We start from the raw sequence: 15,256 nt of genomic DNA, 5'->3' as shown, positions 1-15,256 counted from the left end.
TTAGCAAGGCTGAATTACTCTAAGAAATTAAGCAAAAACCTATTGAGCATGATGTATATGATACGATAAGAAACCACAATCTCTTCTATGCTTAATGCAAAAGAATATGATCTCTCCATCTATGGCGCTAATTCATCTTTCAAATCCATATTTGTGTTCAGCTGTATGCTGGCTCGCAGCATAAAGTCCTCACAGAAAACCTGTGAACGATGAAAAAGCCACTGTTTTCTTTTTTAATAGCCAAAAATATGTCATCCTGACCCATTCTCAAGAAAAATGGTGTAAATGATAGAGCGTTATAGGCTAAACACATTTTAAAAAGAGGATTATAAAGGTTTTTTAAATATATATATTTAAGGAAAAAAACTGTTAAGAATACATATATACTGAAATGAAGAACATAACTTTCATCCCAAGATACCTGTATTACACTCCTACACAACTCATCTGCCCAGAGAGAGCAGTAAAAACATAAACGCTACCCCAGCAGTTCTGTTCCAACAACATCTGTTAATTCACTCCATTTATAAAATACATATTGACAAAGACAACTGAACTGGGACCAGGGAGATTTGATTTGGTGTGAGAAAGTCAATTCAATGTGATTTTGTTAAAGGGCTCCTGCAGGCAAATAAAAGAGTTTAAGTAATAAAGTACATAAAGAGATGGTTTATGAGCCAGCCCCGTCTTGTGGCAGCCACACAATGCGCGGCTATGCGAGAGGGCCTTGTTCAGAGCCGATATTGTGAGCCCTGCATTGACGCTGTAGATCAGGCACAATTAGGGATCACAGTGAGGGGGAGCTAAAATCGCGCAAGTGGTGCTGTTCACAGCATGCACTCCATGAGTCACCACTGGAAGGGAATGATGGTATAGAAACTGCAAAAAGCATTGCAATGGCTCTTCTGATTAGCCCCTTCCTGAAAGTCAACACAGAACTAGGGTACTTCTAATACCACAGCGGCTGAAGGATCCAGTGAATACAAAAAATATGCTGAAGACAGAGCTCATTTTTTGGGAGAGGAGGAGTCCAGCCTCCAGCCTCAGATCTGGATTCTTAGTTATATATTAAGAGCTTCAGTTGTACAACTAGAGGCTCAAACTGGCACGCATATGGTGAAAACGCTGCATCATTCATCTTTGTACATCAAGCAGAATTGGGTACTAAACCTTCATTATTTCTGTGTTTTGAAATCAGGCTCCCCTTTGAGACTGCAATTGTTTCTGAAGTCTTTTTGTCAGGCTGAGAAAGCCTAAGGCTGATGGTACATAATTTGTCTAATAACTGTAGAAAGAAAAGACACATGAAGATATCTGAATATGGTTTGAAATAATACCTCCAATCTCTGTCACCAGCTAGTCACAGAGCGCTTTACGGGGAAGTAGGGTTCAGATTGTACCTCTGAGTGACGGAGTAATTTCCTGTGGCGTGCAAGAGATTAATGGGATACACCAGATGAAGAAGTGGCTAGTGCTAGGGATTAAGTTTTGTTAATTTTAAACTGCAGTAGGTTTACCCCTATGTAGATGAACAAGTGAGGGACATAGACCACCAAGCAGATAGCATTGTAATCTTCAATTTCTAGGTGACTAACCCCACATCTCCAGAGCAAATGGGAAATCCCTCCACTGGGATGCATGGCAGCATAACGCGGCCAAGTCTAACCTCTGGTCTACTCATTGAGAGGGGACTGGTCCTGTTTCCTGACTGGCACAATGAAAGATCATGCACTCCTTTTGAATTTTCTGGTGTCTCCAGCCCCCACAGCCCTTTGGACAAAGGCAGAGAAGTGTTATTGAAAGCTCACCATTTTGCAGTCTATCAGAATAGGTGAGTAAAGTGCAACATCATTTTAACAAATTGACATACACACCTTAAATCTGAGTGCATCACTGCTGAATGGTTAGTGTCACAAGAGATTTAGAAAGATGAAGACCCTTTTTTTTTTTTAATTGAAAATTTTATCACTTACCTGTGAGAGGAGTATGTGCAGTCCCTTCTTCTTCGTCACCACAACAGACCAAGTCTGTACTTATGACTTCTCCACCACAACACTGCTGATTGAAACTGTCATGGAGGGATCCACCACAGCAGATTTGATTGCCTGATGTGGAGTAAGGCATTCCCTGGCAGCAAGAGTCACCAACTCCAACTGAAACTCTGTTTTGCTCTTCATTAGGGCAACATACTTCTCCTGTCAATTTAAGAATACAATTAAAGATTTTATGCATTTATATCTCTTGAAATCCCTGAGAGGCTTTCATCTGATCGCAACAAGTCTGGGTTCACACACTAGTAGCTTTGTGTACAAAACATTCCACGTGAAAGCATGGAATCACTCGGTACTTTAGAATGCTATAAAAGTATTATATTCATTTGTAATAATAATTAAAGAAACATGCATTCATGAATTCAGGGCCAAGACTCTGTAAGATATCAAAATGCAAGCATGACAAAGACAAACTGAGAAGAGCAACAAAAATAATTTCTGTAAATATGATAATTATACAGCTGAAAACCTTTAAGTAGAAGCAGCTACATAGTAAAGAGAGTTTGTTCTTGCTATGATTAACAGAACAGTCAGCCTACTTATTCTCAGCAAAAAACTTTCTTGTCTCCTCCAAAATCATTCCAAACTTGTTTTGAAGGACTAATTCACATTGCTTAAAGAGTTTTTCAGTGTCTTTCAGGGCTTCATCTCCCAAAGAATGTAAGGATTAAACTCACTTTAAAAATTAAATACCACCATCACAATCAGTGGGCTTGGCTGCTACTTAAGCAAAAGCATTAGCTTTTGCAGGAAAAGCCCTTAGGATAAGACTGCCAGTGAGAATGACGCTATAATGCTGGGCTGGGCTGGCATAAACTGTGTGCTATGATCGGAGTAGATACTGCTGTAAAGGATACAAGAATTACAGTAAATGGCAATAATTTTCATTCACTAGTGTCTGAACTTGATCTGATCCAGTGTTCTAAAAGTTACATTTTCGTATTATCTTTCTGTGTTGCAATGTTTTCTGTGGCTCAAATGTCATTACGAAGGAGTAGGGTTTTTGTTCTGCTATTGAAGATGGGTAGTAGAGGTGATTAAAGTATTTGGATTCCTGATTGTTAAAAAAAGAAATGTGTTTTGATTTTTAAAACTCATTTTTCTCATTGAAAGTAGTATCTCAAGTCCTTTTCTTCTGAAAGCTTGGGAATTACAGACAGAGCGCCCTAAACCCAATGCAGCTTTTGTCAGAAATAAACATGTGATGTGATTGTAACAGATGAAGGAGAACATTGTTTTCCTTCCCCCTGAGATTCCTTGCCAAAGAGGTGCCTGGGTGGTAGTAGCATTGTTTGTTCTGCTCTGCTTTAAGAATCTCTCCTCCCATCTTAGTTCTAGGATAGTTGTTTGCACTTCTTTGTGCACTACGGTTTCAGAAACTGAGATTTCTGCCTTCCTAATTTGTAGTCTTCATGCCTTCAGCCCAGTGTGCTTCAGTACATCTAGAGCTATCAAGCTGGCCAAACAACATCTGGGAAATATGTATGCTTGGAGAGTTTCCTGTATAAATAACTTTATCAAATAAAGTCAATAATAAACAAAAAAAGATGAGAACAAATTTTTAGAGTATAATAGATATAATCTGTTTGGATACTTCATCATATTTTCCTGCATTCCTTGGAATCTAATTTAGTTGCTACACAGAGAAAGTATTAAAACACAGAATGTAGCTTATGTCTATTGGAAATAAAACTGTTTTTTTTAAAGAACTATTAGACATAAGACACAAAGGATCAGTAACCTTCTCATTAACCTCTCAAAATGGGATCCATTCCAAGCTAGGCTTGAAAATGTTCTCTCTCTGAAAACTACCATGCAGTCTTACCAGTTAATTGTTATCCTTATCAAAGAATGACCCACATTAACATTTAGCTTGAGGTTATTAGCATATTTATAAAAATAAAAAAGAAAAAAGTGACCAACATTGTTCATGTTGCTGCCCTTTAGAGTATGGAAAAAGAGAATGCAGCAAGTATACTTAGGAAAAAAAAAATGTTTAAAATCATGTTCAAACATTCACTGTTTCATGCTTGTGGACTGCTGACTGAACAAGAACTACTTTCAGACATAAGACATTTTGTTTCACTGTGCTTTTCTTTCTTGATGTAAACAACATTAAGCTAGTTAACACAGACAACTGGATGGGGACAGAGGTCACAGTATAATCTCTCCATTTCAGTACATTGAGACTAATGAGGCCAGCAAAATACTCTTCTCTGGTTCTCCATGTGATAGCATTTTTCTGATGACATCATGGAAGGCATTCTAATATGGTGATATATGAATTACTTTTCAAAGGATCAGAACTTGCAATGTGCTGAACATGTTGGCAAGTATTCAAGCATTTCTGAACCTAGGGAATGTGTGCCAGCTCATGAGTAATGGAAGCATTTTAGCTCCTGACCTGACAATTGCCTACAAAGAGATATATGCTCTGAACACTGCCCCCTGAAAGGGCTCTCCTCCCCTTTTTCCTCCCCTCTCCCTGTCAAAAACCCACTGATAAACTGGAAAACCAAACTCTGGACAATAGCACAGAAGCACAGTTTTGGCAAACTTCCCAAACTGTTCTGAGAATAAGAGTACAATCAGCCTTAAGAAAGGGATAAATTCCCATCAAACATAATACATGTGGGATGTGTACTTTGATCTGTAACATTGGTAGAAACAAAGAGTAGACGATGCAGAAACAGGTAGAAGTGACGTAATCCGTAATATCAACCCCACATGCTAACAATTGTTCCACAAAAGAAATGGCTAGGGAAAATCACATGGGGTCAAGTCAAGCAGAGAACTAAGCCGCACCTCTGAATTGCCTGATGGTGTTCCTATTAAGCAGAACTGCCCTCCCCATTATGCAGCACTTACTGCAATTAAGTATAGTTTGGCATAAATTAGTTCTCTGGGAAATGACCCAATCATCAGGTTTCATCAATTAAGCCTTTCTTGTATAAACAGTGTACTGTGTTTAGAAGGCAAAGTCAGTGCAATTTTCTTTGCTTATCCCACTGAATGCAGGTCTTGAAGACATCTAGAAATCTTGATAAATCCCACATTTATTGCTATGTTTTCCTTCTCCTTGGTTTAACAGATATATCAGTTGGTTTCTTTCTTTCAAGCACTGGAAAGGAGTTGTCTCTTACCTACTAATACCCTAGTGTAATAACCACCACAGCACCGATGTTTCGGTTGCACAGTGTGTATCTGACCACCACAGCAAACCCCTGGTGAATTAAGAATAAATGGAATGTACTTGTCCTCGCAGCATTGGAAGCCAGGTTTATTGTCGTGCAGAATCCCATTACAACATACCTAGAAGTAGTTAAAAAAAAAAAAAAATCAGTAAGGCAATATCTGTTAAACAGAACATAATGTGTTCTCTGGCAAAACAACGTATATGAAAACGTGTACAACACATCCTAGTACCGACGCTAATATGACTGCAGTCAAATAAAATGTAACTTGGCTAAAATCCTGTGCCCTCCAGCATTATCAGACTTCAATAAACTACTGTGTATCTGACAGAATGCTGCTATTTTGTGGCCTTCAACCATACTGCACCTTAATGAAATAGTCCATTAATATGAATCATCTTCAAATGCCTTGCAGGCTGTTTGAGTCTCTCAATGTGGAGTAGATTGCAATATGTGGATATAATCTACCATCACCTTATCCTTTTCTTTTCTCCCCAATTCTTACTTATTTATTTATTTGTTCATTTATGATGAAACATGTAATCTGACATCCTTACAACTAAAAAACAGTATTTCCCAATATGAGCTCTTGGGTTTTCTTTCACATAAAAATAAGTGGAATTTTCTTCTTATAGCACATGATCACTTATTTATGACCACAGTTCTTCAGACAATGTGATCTCAAGAGAATAGTATTTATGTAAGAATTTTTTTTCAAAATAAAATTTACATGGAAATGAATTTTGAAAAGTCCTTTTAACTGTGGACTTCTTTCTAGGTGCTGTCAAGAAAATTATACACTTGAACAATCAAATAATTATTTGTACGCTTACTCCTGTGTCGATGGAGTGGCACACTGTATACACAGCAAATCATATAGAACAGTCAGTAGAATCATCGTAAAAATTGTAAACTCAGAACCTACAGTCAGTGCAACTTGTATTAGCCAGAGGGGTGCCTCTTACAGCTAGACAGAAAATGCAGTTGGCGGTACAGCACAGATGTTGGAGCAGAGTTGCTCCTTTGTTTTCTTTTGACATGGAGCATTTCCACCCCTGACTTTAAGCACATTCTAAATCAGGTTATCTGAGCAGCAAAGGAAGAAAATGTTCCTCTAGAAGGATCTTTTGTTTACCTAGGTACTTTAATTACTAGCTGACAAAAAACTTTAAAAAATTGTATATTACTAGGCTCAGGACATCTAATTTGCATTACAGTTATAATGTTAACAGAAATATATACATACAGAAAAAATATTATTACTTAAGTCATAAACAAATTCTTTCTGACTTCAGAAGGATGATGCTTTGTTTTGTGCACTTTTGAATGGCCTTTACTCAATCACCCTTGGGAGTATTAGATTAGGTTGTGAAGTTACAACTTACAATACGTAAAGAATATGTAACCCAAAATTAACATGAGGTAGGGCAGAAGGTGTTCTTGTTTCCTCATTATATTTTGAGGCTTTCTAACCTTATATACTTTGAATTGTCACACAGTTTTCTGCTTTTCCAGCGCACTTTCTCATTCAGCATCTGTTTTAGACTACCAATGTAGCTGAATTTTGTAATTTTCTGTTCAGGAATTTTGAGTCTCTGTAGGTCCTATTATATTATTTTGCTGTCCACCTTGTCACTGGTAATATAATCCAATCTATGAATTTAATTAACGTACTGTTCTTTCTTCCAGATCATTAGTTAAGATGTCAAATAAAACTCCGATTTACACCTCTTCTATGCTTCCTATCTTTTGGATATTTTTTTTTTATGACTGGCACACACTCCAGCCTGAATTTTTGTTCATTTACAACTGGCTCCAGAGCAACCTAGAAGATTACCTGGTCTCTCTGTATTTCCAAGTCATTTAAAAGCATTCTTAAAAATATCAAATCAAGTACTGTCATGCCACTGTCCTCAGAATAGATCACATTTAGCAACAATTATTGACACTTGTAAAAAATGGCCTCTGTCCTGTCCTTTTTACTGCATCCTCAGCTTGAGACACCAGAGCCAGTAAATGCTGTACCTGCCTGCATGAAAGGAGGCCAAATACATGTTCCTCACACATTCTTGGTCCTAATTTGTGTGCCCCTTGGGATTGTGTCTCCCTCGGTGATCTGTCTAGCCCCATTTCTCCTTTTCATGGATTTAATTTGTCATCCCTGTACTGTTTCCTTCTTTTCAGTGATGCTCACCACTCAAATTTCACCTGAACACAATCTTTCCATCATTCAGATAAAGAAACTTGTATATCTTTGGCATTATCCAGGCTCAAATGCTTGAGCAGCCATTTTACTTTCCATGAGATGTTTCCACTTTTAGGAAATGCCCCTTCTCTGGTGAATCCTCAATAGAAACAGCTGCTCTGCCTATTTCACACAGACACTGGGAGGGCTGTTTTAGTCCTAACTCTAAAGCATTCTGGTTGGAACATTATTTGTAAGATTGCATTATTACTGGTGTCTCTCCTTTTCCCTCCTGAATTCCCTCAAAAAAATCCCTAGCTGAACACCCAGGTATATTACAATATTTGCAGCAGCTGCTTTTCCTTCTTCAAAATTATTTAAGGTCCTCAGTATTTCTCAATACCCTATAGACAGCTTCCAAAAAGGGGTCCAGTCAGCTCTAAAACACATTCAGGCTCTCATTTGGCATTACCGACTGATATAGTTGGTGCTATTATTATGTAGCTCCATAACATCCTCTGCAGTCAGCTGTAAATTGTTAAATAACACTTTTTTGGCAGTCCTCTAAAGATAGTTAGTTTCTATTTGCATTGATATTCAGCCCAAGGGTTCTGCATTATCAATCCATAAAATGAAATGCATTCAAGTAATGCTAAAATTATGTCATAGACAAAGAAGAAAAGCAGATGGATTGAAAGTTATAGTGGCAAAAGGTTATTATTATCTCATCCTCTTCGATCTAAAAGTGACAGTCCCAACTGGATGATGGTGTTACTACGTACATGAAAGTAGAAGCCTCGTAGCAATCAGACACAGTGACACCAACGTTTTAGGCAGGTCGGAGATCTCACCCTCGTACAGAGGGTTGAATGCTTGACATATGCTTGCTAGCCAGAAGATCTTTACTATCTATGGGGATGATACAAGATGTTCATCCTTAGCTATCATGGGAGTCCTTAAAAATATTGGTAGACTGAGTTACTCACAAATCAATCCTGTAGTTATCCTCCCATCCAAGCCCACAGAGGGACTGTGACCCAGGAGCACAGAGATTGGGAAGGGCTGGACATAAAGAAAGGCTTATTACGATACCTGAGAAAGGCCCAGTCAGCCATGACACTAGCACAGAGTAGATATCAAATCTGGCAGGCAGGATTACACAATATTTCAACAATTTTTAAAAATACTCCAAACTTATCTATGCAACTGTCTTTTAATTAAAATCGTGTCATCCCTGATCCCTCTGCTTGCTGAAGACTTTGCTGAAGGATATTATCTGGCCTTATGGACACATGCCAGTTGAGCTAGGACTGATTTACTCAAATAAACAGATGTGCTAGGCAGCCATGTTTATCCTTCTTGTCAAACGCTTGCTGCCAGAGCCACTTTGTGAAATAGCAATTCACAAAACACTCTAAGGAATTCCTATTAGCTACAGGAGTTCATTAAAAATTTCTGCCTGTGGAGCAAACACCAGAGTAATGATTGACCCATCATGTTCTGATGTGAGAGGGAATATTTTAAATTAGCAAGGCTCATTCCCTTTTACTTAAATGATCTCTGAATCTATATAGACACCCATTTTGGCTAAGTATACTTACTTACCCATTTCTTTTCCCAAACTGCTGTTCTCTTTTGGTAATTGGTACATCCTTAGATCTAAAATCCATGGGCAGAAATTATTGTTATTCTGTTACAAAACACTATGTATTATCTTACTAAAATGAGTTCCATTTCCTGTCTTTCAGGTGTGTTACAAGACACACTATACAAGAAGTGTTATCTTTTTAAAGGTTCTCTAAGCCTGAAAGAACTTGAGAAGAATTTGCACAATATTGCTAGCATTAATAGTAAATTTTATATAAATATTGGTGGAGTAGCCTTCACCAGTGTCGAGATGTCTTAGTTTTCACTCCTGAAAATAGTGCTTTTGAGGCTAGCTGTCAAGCCACCGTTTTGCTCCTCTTGTCCTTAAAGAGAAGAGTCCTGCTGGTGTTTTTAACAAATGGCACATGCTAATTATGATGAGTAAAGGGGTAAGCCTGTACTTCTTAGCAATGTCAGAGTTATATTTGATTAGTTCATTAACCGCAGATTTATACAGCTTGTTGCTACTGAAAATAAAAAGTGCTGAAGCTGTATTAACACCTTCAGTCAGGACCCTTTTAACCGTTGATGTTCATACTCATGATCCATTGTGTACAGAAATTATTAGCCTTTATGCCACTATTTTAATTGCTTTTTTACTGTACCTGTCTCATTATTTTCAGTGTTCACCTCAGGATGCCAGTAACAACAGAAGGACAGTTTGGTAGCTACGAGGATAACACAGGAATGCCTTCGCCATCGGTACTGAGATTATGCTCCCTGATGGGCGAAGCTAGGGCACATTTGCTTGTTAATTGAAGTACATCTCTGCAGATCTCGTGGTATGTGCTCTGTAAGCTGATGTCTGTTTTGAGATTTCGAATATGGATAGAGTTATGGATCGCACCTTACTGAAAATGGCTCGGAAAAGACTGTCAATTTTGGCAGCTTGGAAACACCCAAGCAGCACCGGGCTGTTACTGTACAAGGTACAGAGGACATCAAGACCCTCCTGACAGCTGACAAAATTCATCATGAGTGTATTCTCAGCTTTTCTGCAAAACTACATACAAAAAACCCTTTCTAAATTCTGTCTGCGCTCAAGAATTATAAATCCATCCAAGTCTGATTACAAACACCAGGGTAAGCAAGCACATACCAAACACAGCACTGTGTTAGCTTTAGTTAAAATAACACAGATTTCTAACATTGAAGCAGAAAACTGGATAACAACTAGAAACAGTAAGTAGGGATCTGATGCAAAGGTTATTTAGGATAGCAAGAATCTTTTTTGGTCTTCATTAGGCTTAATATCAGGCCTACATGAGCCCATGAATGTGCATGTACACATGTCCCTTGTAGTGAAAAGGTCATTTGCTCTTTTAGAGATTCCCAAGACAGCTCTGAGCAAGTTGGTTTATTTACATAGCACAGTGCTATGCAGAGATACTAACCTGGATCCCTAATGCAGCACACACATACCAGTGCAACCCTGCACCCGGGATGTTCAGCGCTGCCTTTCTGATAGAACTGTGCTACTTAGCTGGACCCAACTCAGCCAATGTTAGCTGAAGAGCCTCTGCATCCCGCTGTGCTGTGCAGTGAAAACACACCCTTGTATTCCTATTACTGAAACACTTTGGCTTCTATGGATGGAGGGGATTATATCTCTTATGTAGATAAGAAATAACATCCCTCTTTTTCTGCAGTGTCTTACAATAGCAAGCTGATAATGCCAAGTGTCACCCATAAATCCATAAGAAAATATTAATAAATAGCCCAAGACATATCTACAAATTATTTTTGTATAAAAGGCCTACTTTTCCTCTCACTTCATATTCCTGAATTCAAGGAAATTCTAAGAGTGGAATTAGACCCATTGTGTCATGTATACAAGGTGCCATAAATGACCAGAGCAAAAGCGAGAACTCCACAACCTGTTTGTCTATTGAAACTATATATATACAATCTGCCTGGTTTGCTGACCAGCCTATCATCAAATGAACAAAAAACTTGTTTATTATTAGGGATCTGAATGTTACTTAAGCTGCTCAGTATTTAACTCTCAGTGGCATCTCTTCACATTTGGCTGTGCCATTAATATATGGCAAATAGCAGCTGGCACTATGATAAGAGGCTTTCTTTTCAGAACAAGTGCACGCTGGTCACTGTTGCTTTTTTTCCACTTCTGTCCAGTAAACAGTTGAATCTAAGGACCACATATACTAGCAAAAATGTTTCAGTGTTACAGCTGGCATAGACTGACAGTGTCTATATAAAGTGTGACAGAGGGCTGCCACATAAGCTCTTATGCTGTCCCTGTCACAGACTCTAGATTAAGAGGAACATGGATGTGCCAGGAGCTTTGTGGATATCTGTCGTGGTTTAACCTGGCAGGCAGCTGACCACCACATGGCCGTTTGCTTACTCCCCCCCAGTGGGATGGGGGAGAGAACAGGAGAAAAGGTAAAACTTCTGTTGAGATAAAAAACAATTTAATAGGACAGAAAAGGAAGGGAAAATAATAATAATGATAAAAGAATATACAAAACAAGTGATGCGCAATGCACCACCTGCCGACCGCTGCCCAGCCAGTTCCTGAGCAGAGGCTGTGCCCCTCCCGGCCAACTCCCCCCAGTTTTTTTGTTCAGCATGATGCCATACGGTATGGAACGGCCCTTTGGCCGGTTGGGGTCAGCTGTCCTGGCTGTGCTCCCTCCCAGCTTCTTGTGCACCTCCAGCCTCCTCACTGGCAGGGCAGTATGAGAAGATGAAAAGTCCTTGACTTAGCGTAAGCAACACTCAGCAACAGCTAAAACATCAGTGTGTTATCAACATTATTCTAATCCTAAATCCAAAACACAGCACTATACGAGCTACCAGGAAGAAAATTAACTCTATCCCAGCCGAAACCAGGACAATATCTCTTACAGGCATTTTGGATGGCCAGGGTGGATGCACATAGCAAACCAGGCAAAGCATTGGGAGGGGAATTTTAATCAATTCACCCACAGAAATTACTCCCATGTCATTTTATGTATGAGTGCTTCAGTTTCCTATGGACCTTCCAATTGTTTATTATATATCCATCGCTTAACCAAATAGCACCCACTCCTAAACACAGTCTCTGAGAATACACGGAGACCATTATAACAAAATAACGCAAAACTAATTAGAAAAAATTAGGAAGTCAGGAAGCTATAAAAATAAATGGACACACTCCAAGCTCAAAGTTACCCTAAATGCACAAAGGCTGAAAAAATAAAAACAGAGAAGAAAACTTCTAAAATTAATATAATACAAATTTAACTTATACATATGCCAAGATCTATTAAAAATTCTACCATGCCAGAAGCCTAAAATAAGTAAATTTACCTTTTAGAACAAAGGACTGCCCATAATTCACTCACAAGATTTCAGAAATACAAATGTTTAGTATAGTATTGCTGTCAAGGGAACTCAAAAGCTAAAGCTGTGTTGGCTGGAATAATTTATATTTTGATTTGAACCCCTCACATAGCTCACTTCCTTAATTACTGTCTTGTCTGACAGGGAATCTTGTGAATACATATTGTTTGCTTTAGTCACGGAACATGTGATGATGCCTTTGACAAATAGGGACACTATTTCATTACATTAAATCTTACTTTCAAACTAAGAGTTTTCTACCTCATTTGTCAATAAAAACCATTACAGACTCCCGCGACGCTATTGATCCTACTCGTAAACAGGAACTCATATGAAGATTAACCTGAAAATAGCCATAATTTAAAAATACATCTGACAAATCGCAATGGATCCCATTCAGAGCTGCTCATCATTGTCATGTAACAGCCACCCCCTTGTAGCTGAACCTAAATAGATTTTCCGTACTGGAGAATCTGGTCATTAAGCATTTAGCCAAGGAAGAATTTGGGGCAGGGGGGGAGCAGGGGAAAAGCAAGTCATGTTAATAACCACTATTTGCCATGCAGGGTTTGAGGAATGATTCCTCACACAGAGAGAAGCTTTATAATTTTACTAGTGTTTTTGAAATTCTGCATACACTTAGAAAATTTCCTGTGGCCTTTAAGTGGTCCAGTGCGAACACTTTGTGCCAAAGGAGCCATATGAACTACCATTATGTGCTCCACAGATACATGAATACTTGACCTGACAAAGAATCTCCTCTGGTAGTTTGCAGTGTGTGACCTATGGCACGCAACTGAGTAAAACCGATTCTTCCAAGTGGGATGCAAAAACACATACAGAGATCTATATACATATATACCCACCGTGTAATTTGGCACAATGGGATTGGATCAGTGGATTCAAGAGGTTGGTACTGAGATTCCTCACACTTGCATTAAAAGTGGCTTGTGAGATTTACTTTGGATCAGATACAGCCTAATTCCTTGGGATGAACATCTGCACTATGCATGTGGAGCAAAGCTTTCTGAAGGGAAGAAACTTCAGATGCGTGCTTGTGAAGTGAGGTGGTCCACAGACTGGTTGGGAGCCTAAAGTCTCCATCCAGAGCTGGAGCATATTTGAAGGGTTTTTGAAAGACAGGTTCTGGCTTAGCTTCCTGTGCAAGGGATGTAGTTTGCATGCGTTAAAACCAGTTCTACCCTGAACCAGCACATAGTAAATAAAAACAATCTGGGGATTCACTTCAGAACTGTGCTATTGCTCCAAACCAAAGTGTTCATGCAAGACCCATTCATAAATGCTAACCAATTCGTTTCTTCTGAAAGGAGAAATAAAGTCAACAATCCCAGACTTAAGACAACAGGATCGCCTGTCATCAACTGACTCATATACACTGCTGGAGATTTTTGCACAGCTATCCCTGTATTGAGCTCAAACATCCATATTTGATTTTTAAAAGTTTCAAGACACATATCAGAGCCTTGATTTAAAAATATCAAAACAAGCAGAATCCTCAACTTCCCTTCCCATGATAACTAAAGAAGTTTGGTTTACACACTTATTCCTAGAAGTATGATTTTACATTACATTGCTAACTTAAGAATATACATGTACCTTCAACTCTGGGTGATAACACGCTTCTCCACAGATATTTTCATGCTTTTTACATTCTAATGACATGCACATTGTATTACTTTTGCTGCTCCTTGGAGTCTTTGATGGGGTACAGCTCTGCCACGCTTTACGTAAGAGTTCATATCCCAGGATAATGCCATTTGGCTGTCCTGGTGATGCCCAGTTGATTTGAAGAGATCTACAATAAGCAGAAAATTAACATCTGTTAAATTGTTGAAAGCATTTATGCTTCTATGGATACTTACATTAAAGGAGTAGCATACAGTAGTTCCATTTTATACTAGTTCACATGGAGTGAAATATTTTGAAGTGTCCAAAATGTTCCCCTGGATAATGAATTTCACAGCTGCTTTAATAACCAAAAGGTGTAAAAGTTTGAAAAAAGTGTCAATATGTGCTAATACTCTGGGAGAAAAAAATCACACATGCAATCAAAGCCCTTAAAGTTTGCTATTTAAAAGACATCTCATTCATACTTCTGGAAGCTTATGTGTAATAAACTTTCTAGCATTTTACTCGTTTCATTTCAGTGGTAGGAGAAAGGATTCAGCATGCCTTCCTGGTGCTACTGCAACGGCGTACGTGAACTATTGTCAGGGCTGGCGCAACTGTTCCATTCTTAGACAGGAACCTGGTAGAGGATGGGCAGCTGGGGGGCAAAAGACCAACCCTCCCCTCTGAGCTGTCACCAGTGCAGCTTACTCACATTGTGCTCGGTCACCATGCAGAACAGATTTGTATTCATCTTGCCTTTTCCCCACTTTCAAAAACATTATACCAAAAATGTATGTTGCTTTGAAATGTATTCTTCAGCACAGAATTAAAAGAAAGAACTCATCACAGCATCAGTAAGCACTAGTTCTCTTTTGTGCTTAAATATTTTCATTGACATAAAATTAGAAGTAACAAATGCAAGGGTTTATCACAAGTAAGACTCAAAACTTCTGACTTTGAGCACAAAAGCATGACGGCAGCAGCCCGCAAGAGAGTGTAAAAAAAAAAAAAAAAAAAATCCTGTTGTTGATTTCAGGTTTGATATCAGACCATCATCAGTTTAAGGAAGAAAGTATCTTAAGGGAAAAATCATGTTAAACTGTAGCATGCCTGTCACTACTAAAATGTGCAGATATTGGCTCCAAAATCTCACTTAATATTACAATTAAAAAAAATAAATGTCAAAAGGGACATTTGAA

At 38.6% G+C, this 15,256-nt stretch overlaps 1 protein-coding gene across 1 annotated transcript in view; it reads right to left on the bottom strand.

The window, feature by feature from the left end:
• Positions 1–15,256, bottom strand: part of USH2A (usherin) — a gene marked incomplete at its 3' end in the record, with an annotated part of 389,347 nt that overhangs the window by 86,417 nt on the left and 287,674 nt on the right. The window contains exons 47-49 of the mRNA XM_082305924.1: positions 14,043–14,241; positions 5,195–5,363; positions 1,974–2,195 (exon numbers count right to left, since the gene is read on the bottom strand). Coding sequence (XP_082162050.1) covers positions 1,974–2,195; positions 5,195–5,363; positions 14,043–14,241 — 590 coding nt within the window. The remainder of the gene's footprint in view (positions 1–1,973; positions 2,196–5,194; positions 5,364–14,042; positions 14,242–15,256) is intronic.

This window comes from Platalea leucorodia, assembly GCF_965183815.1.
Source record: "Platalea leucorodia genome assembly, chromosome: 3".
Taxonomy (NCBI): Eukaryota; Metazoa; Chordata; class Aves; order Pelecaniformes; family Threskiornithidae; genus Platalea; species Platalea leucorodia.
Note: the sequence above shows the minus strand (reverse complement) of the source record. Positions and strands in the feature narration are given on the sequence as shown.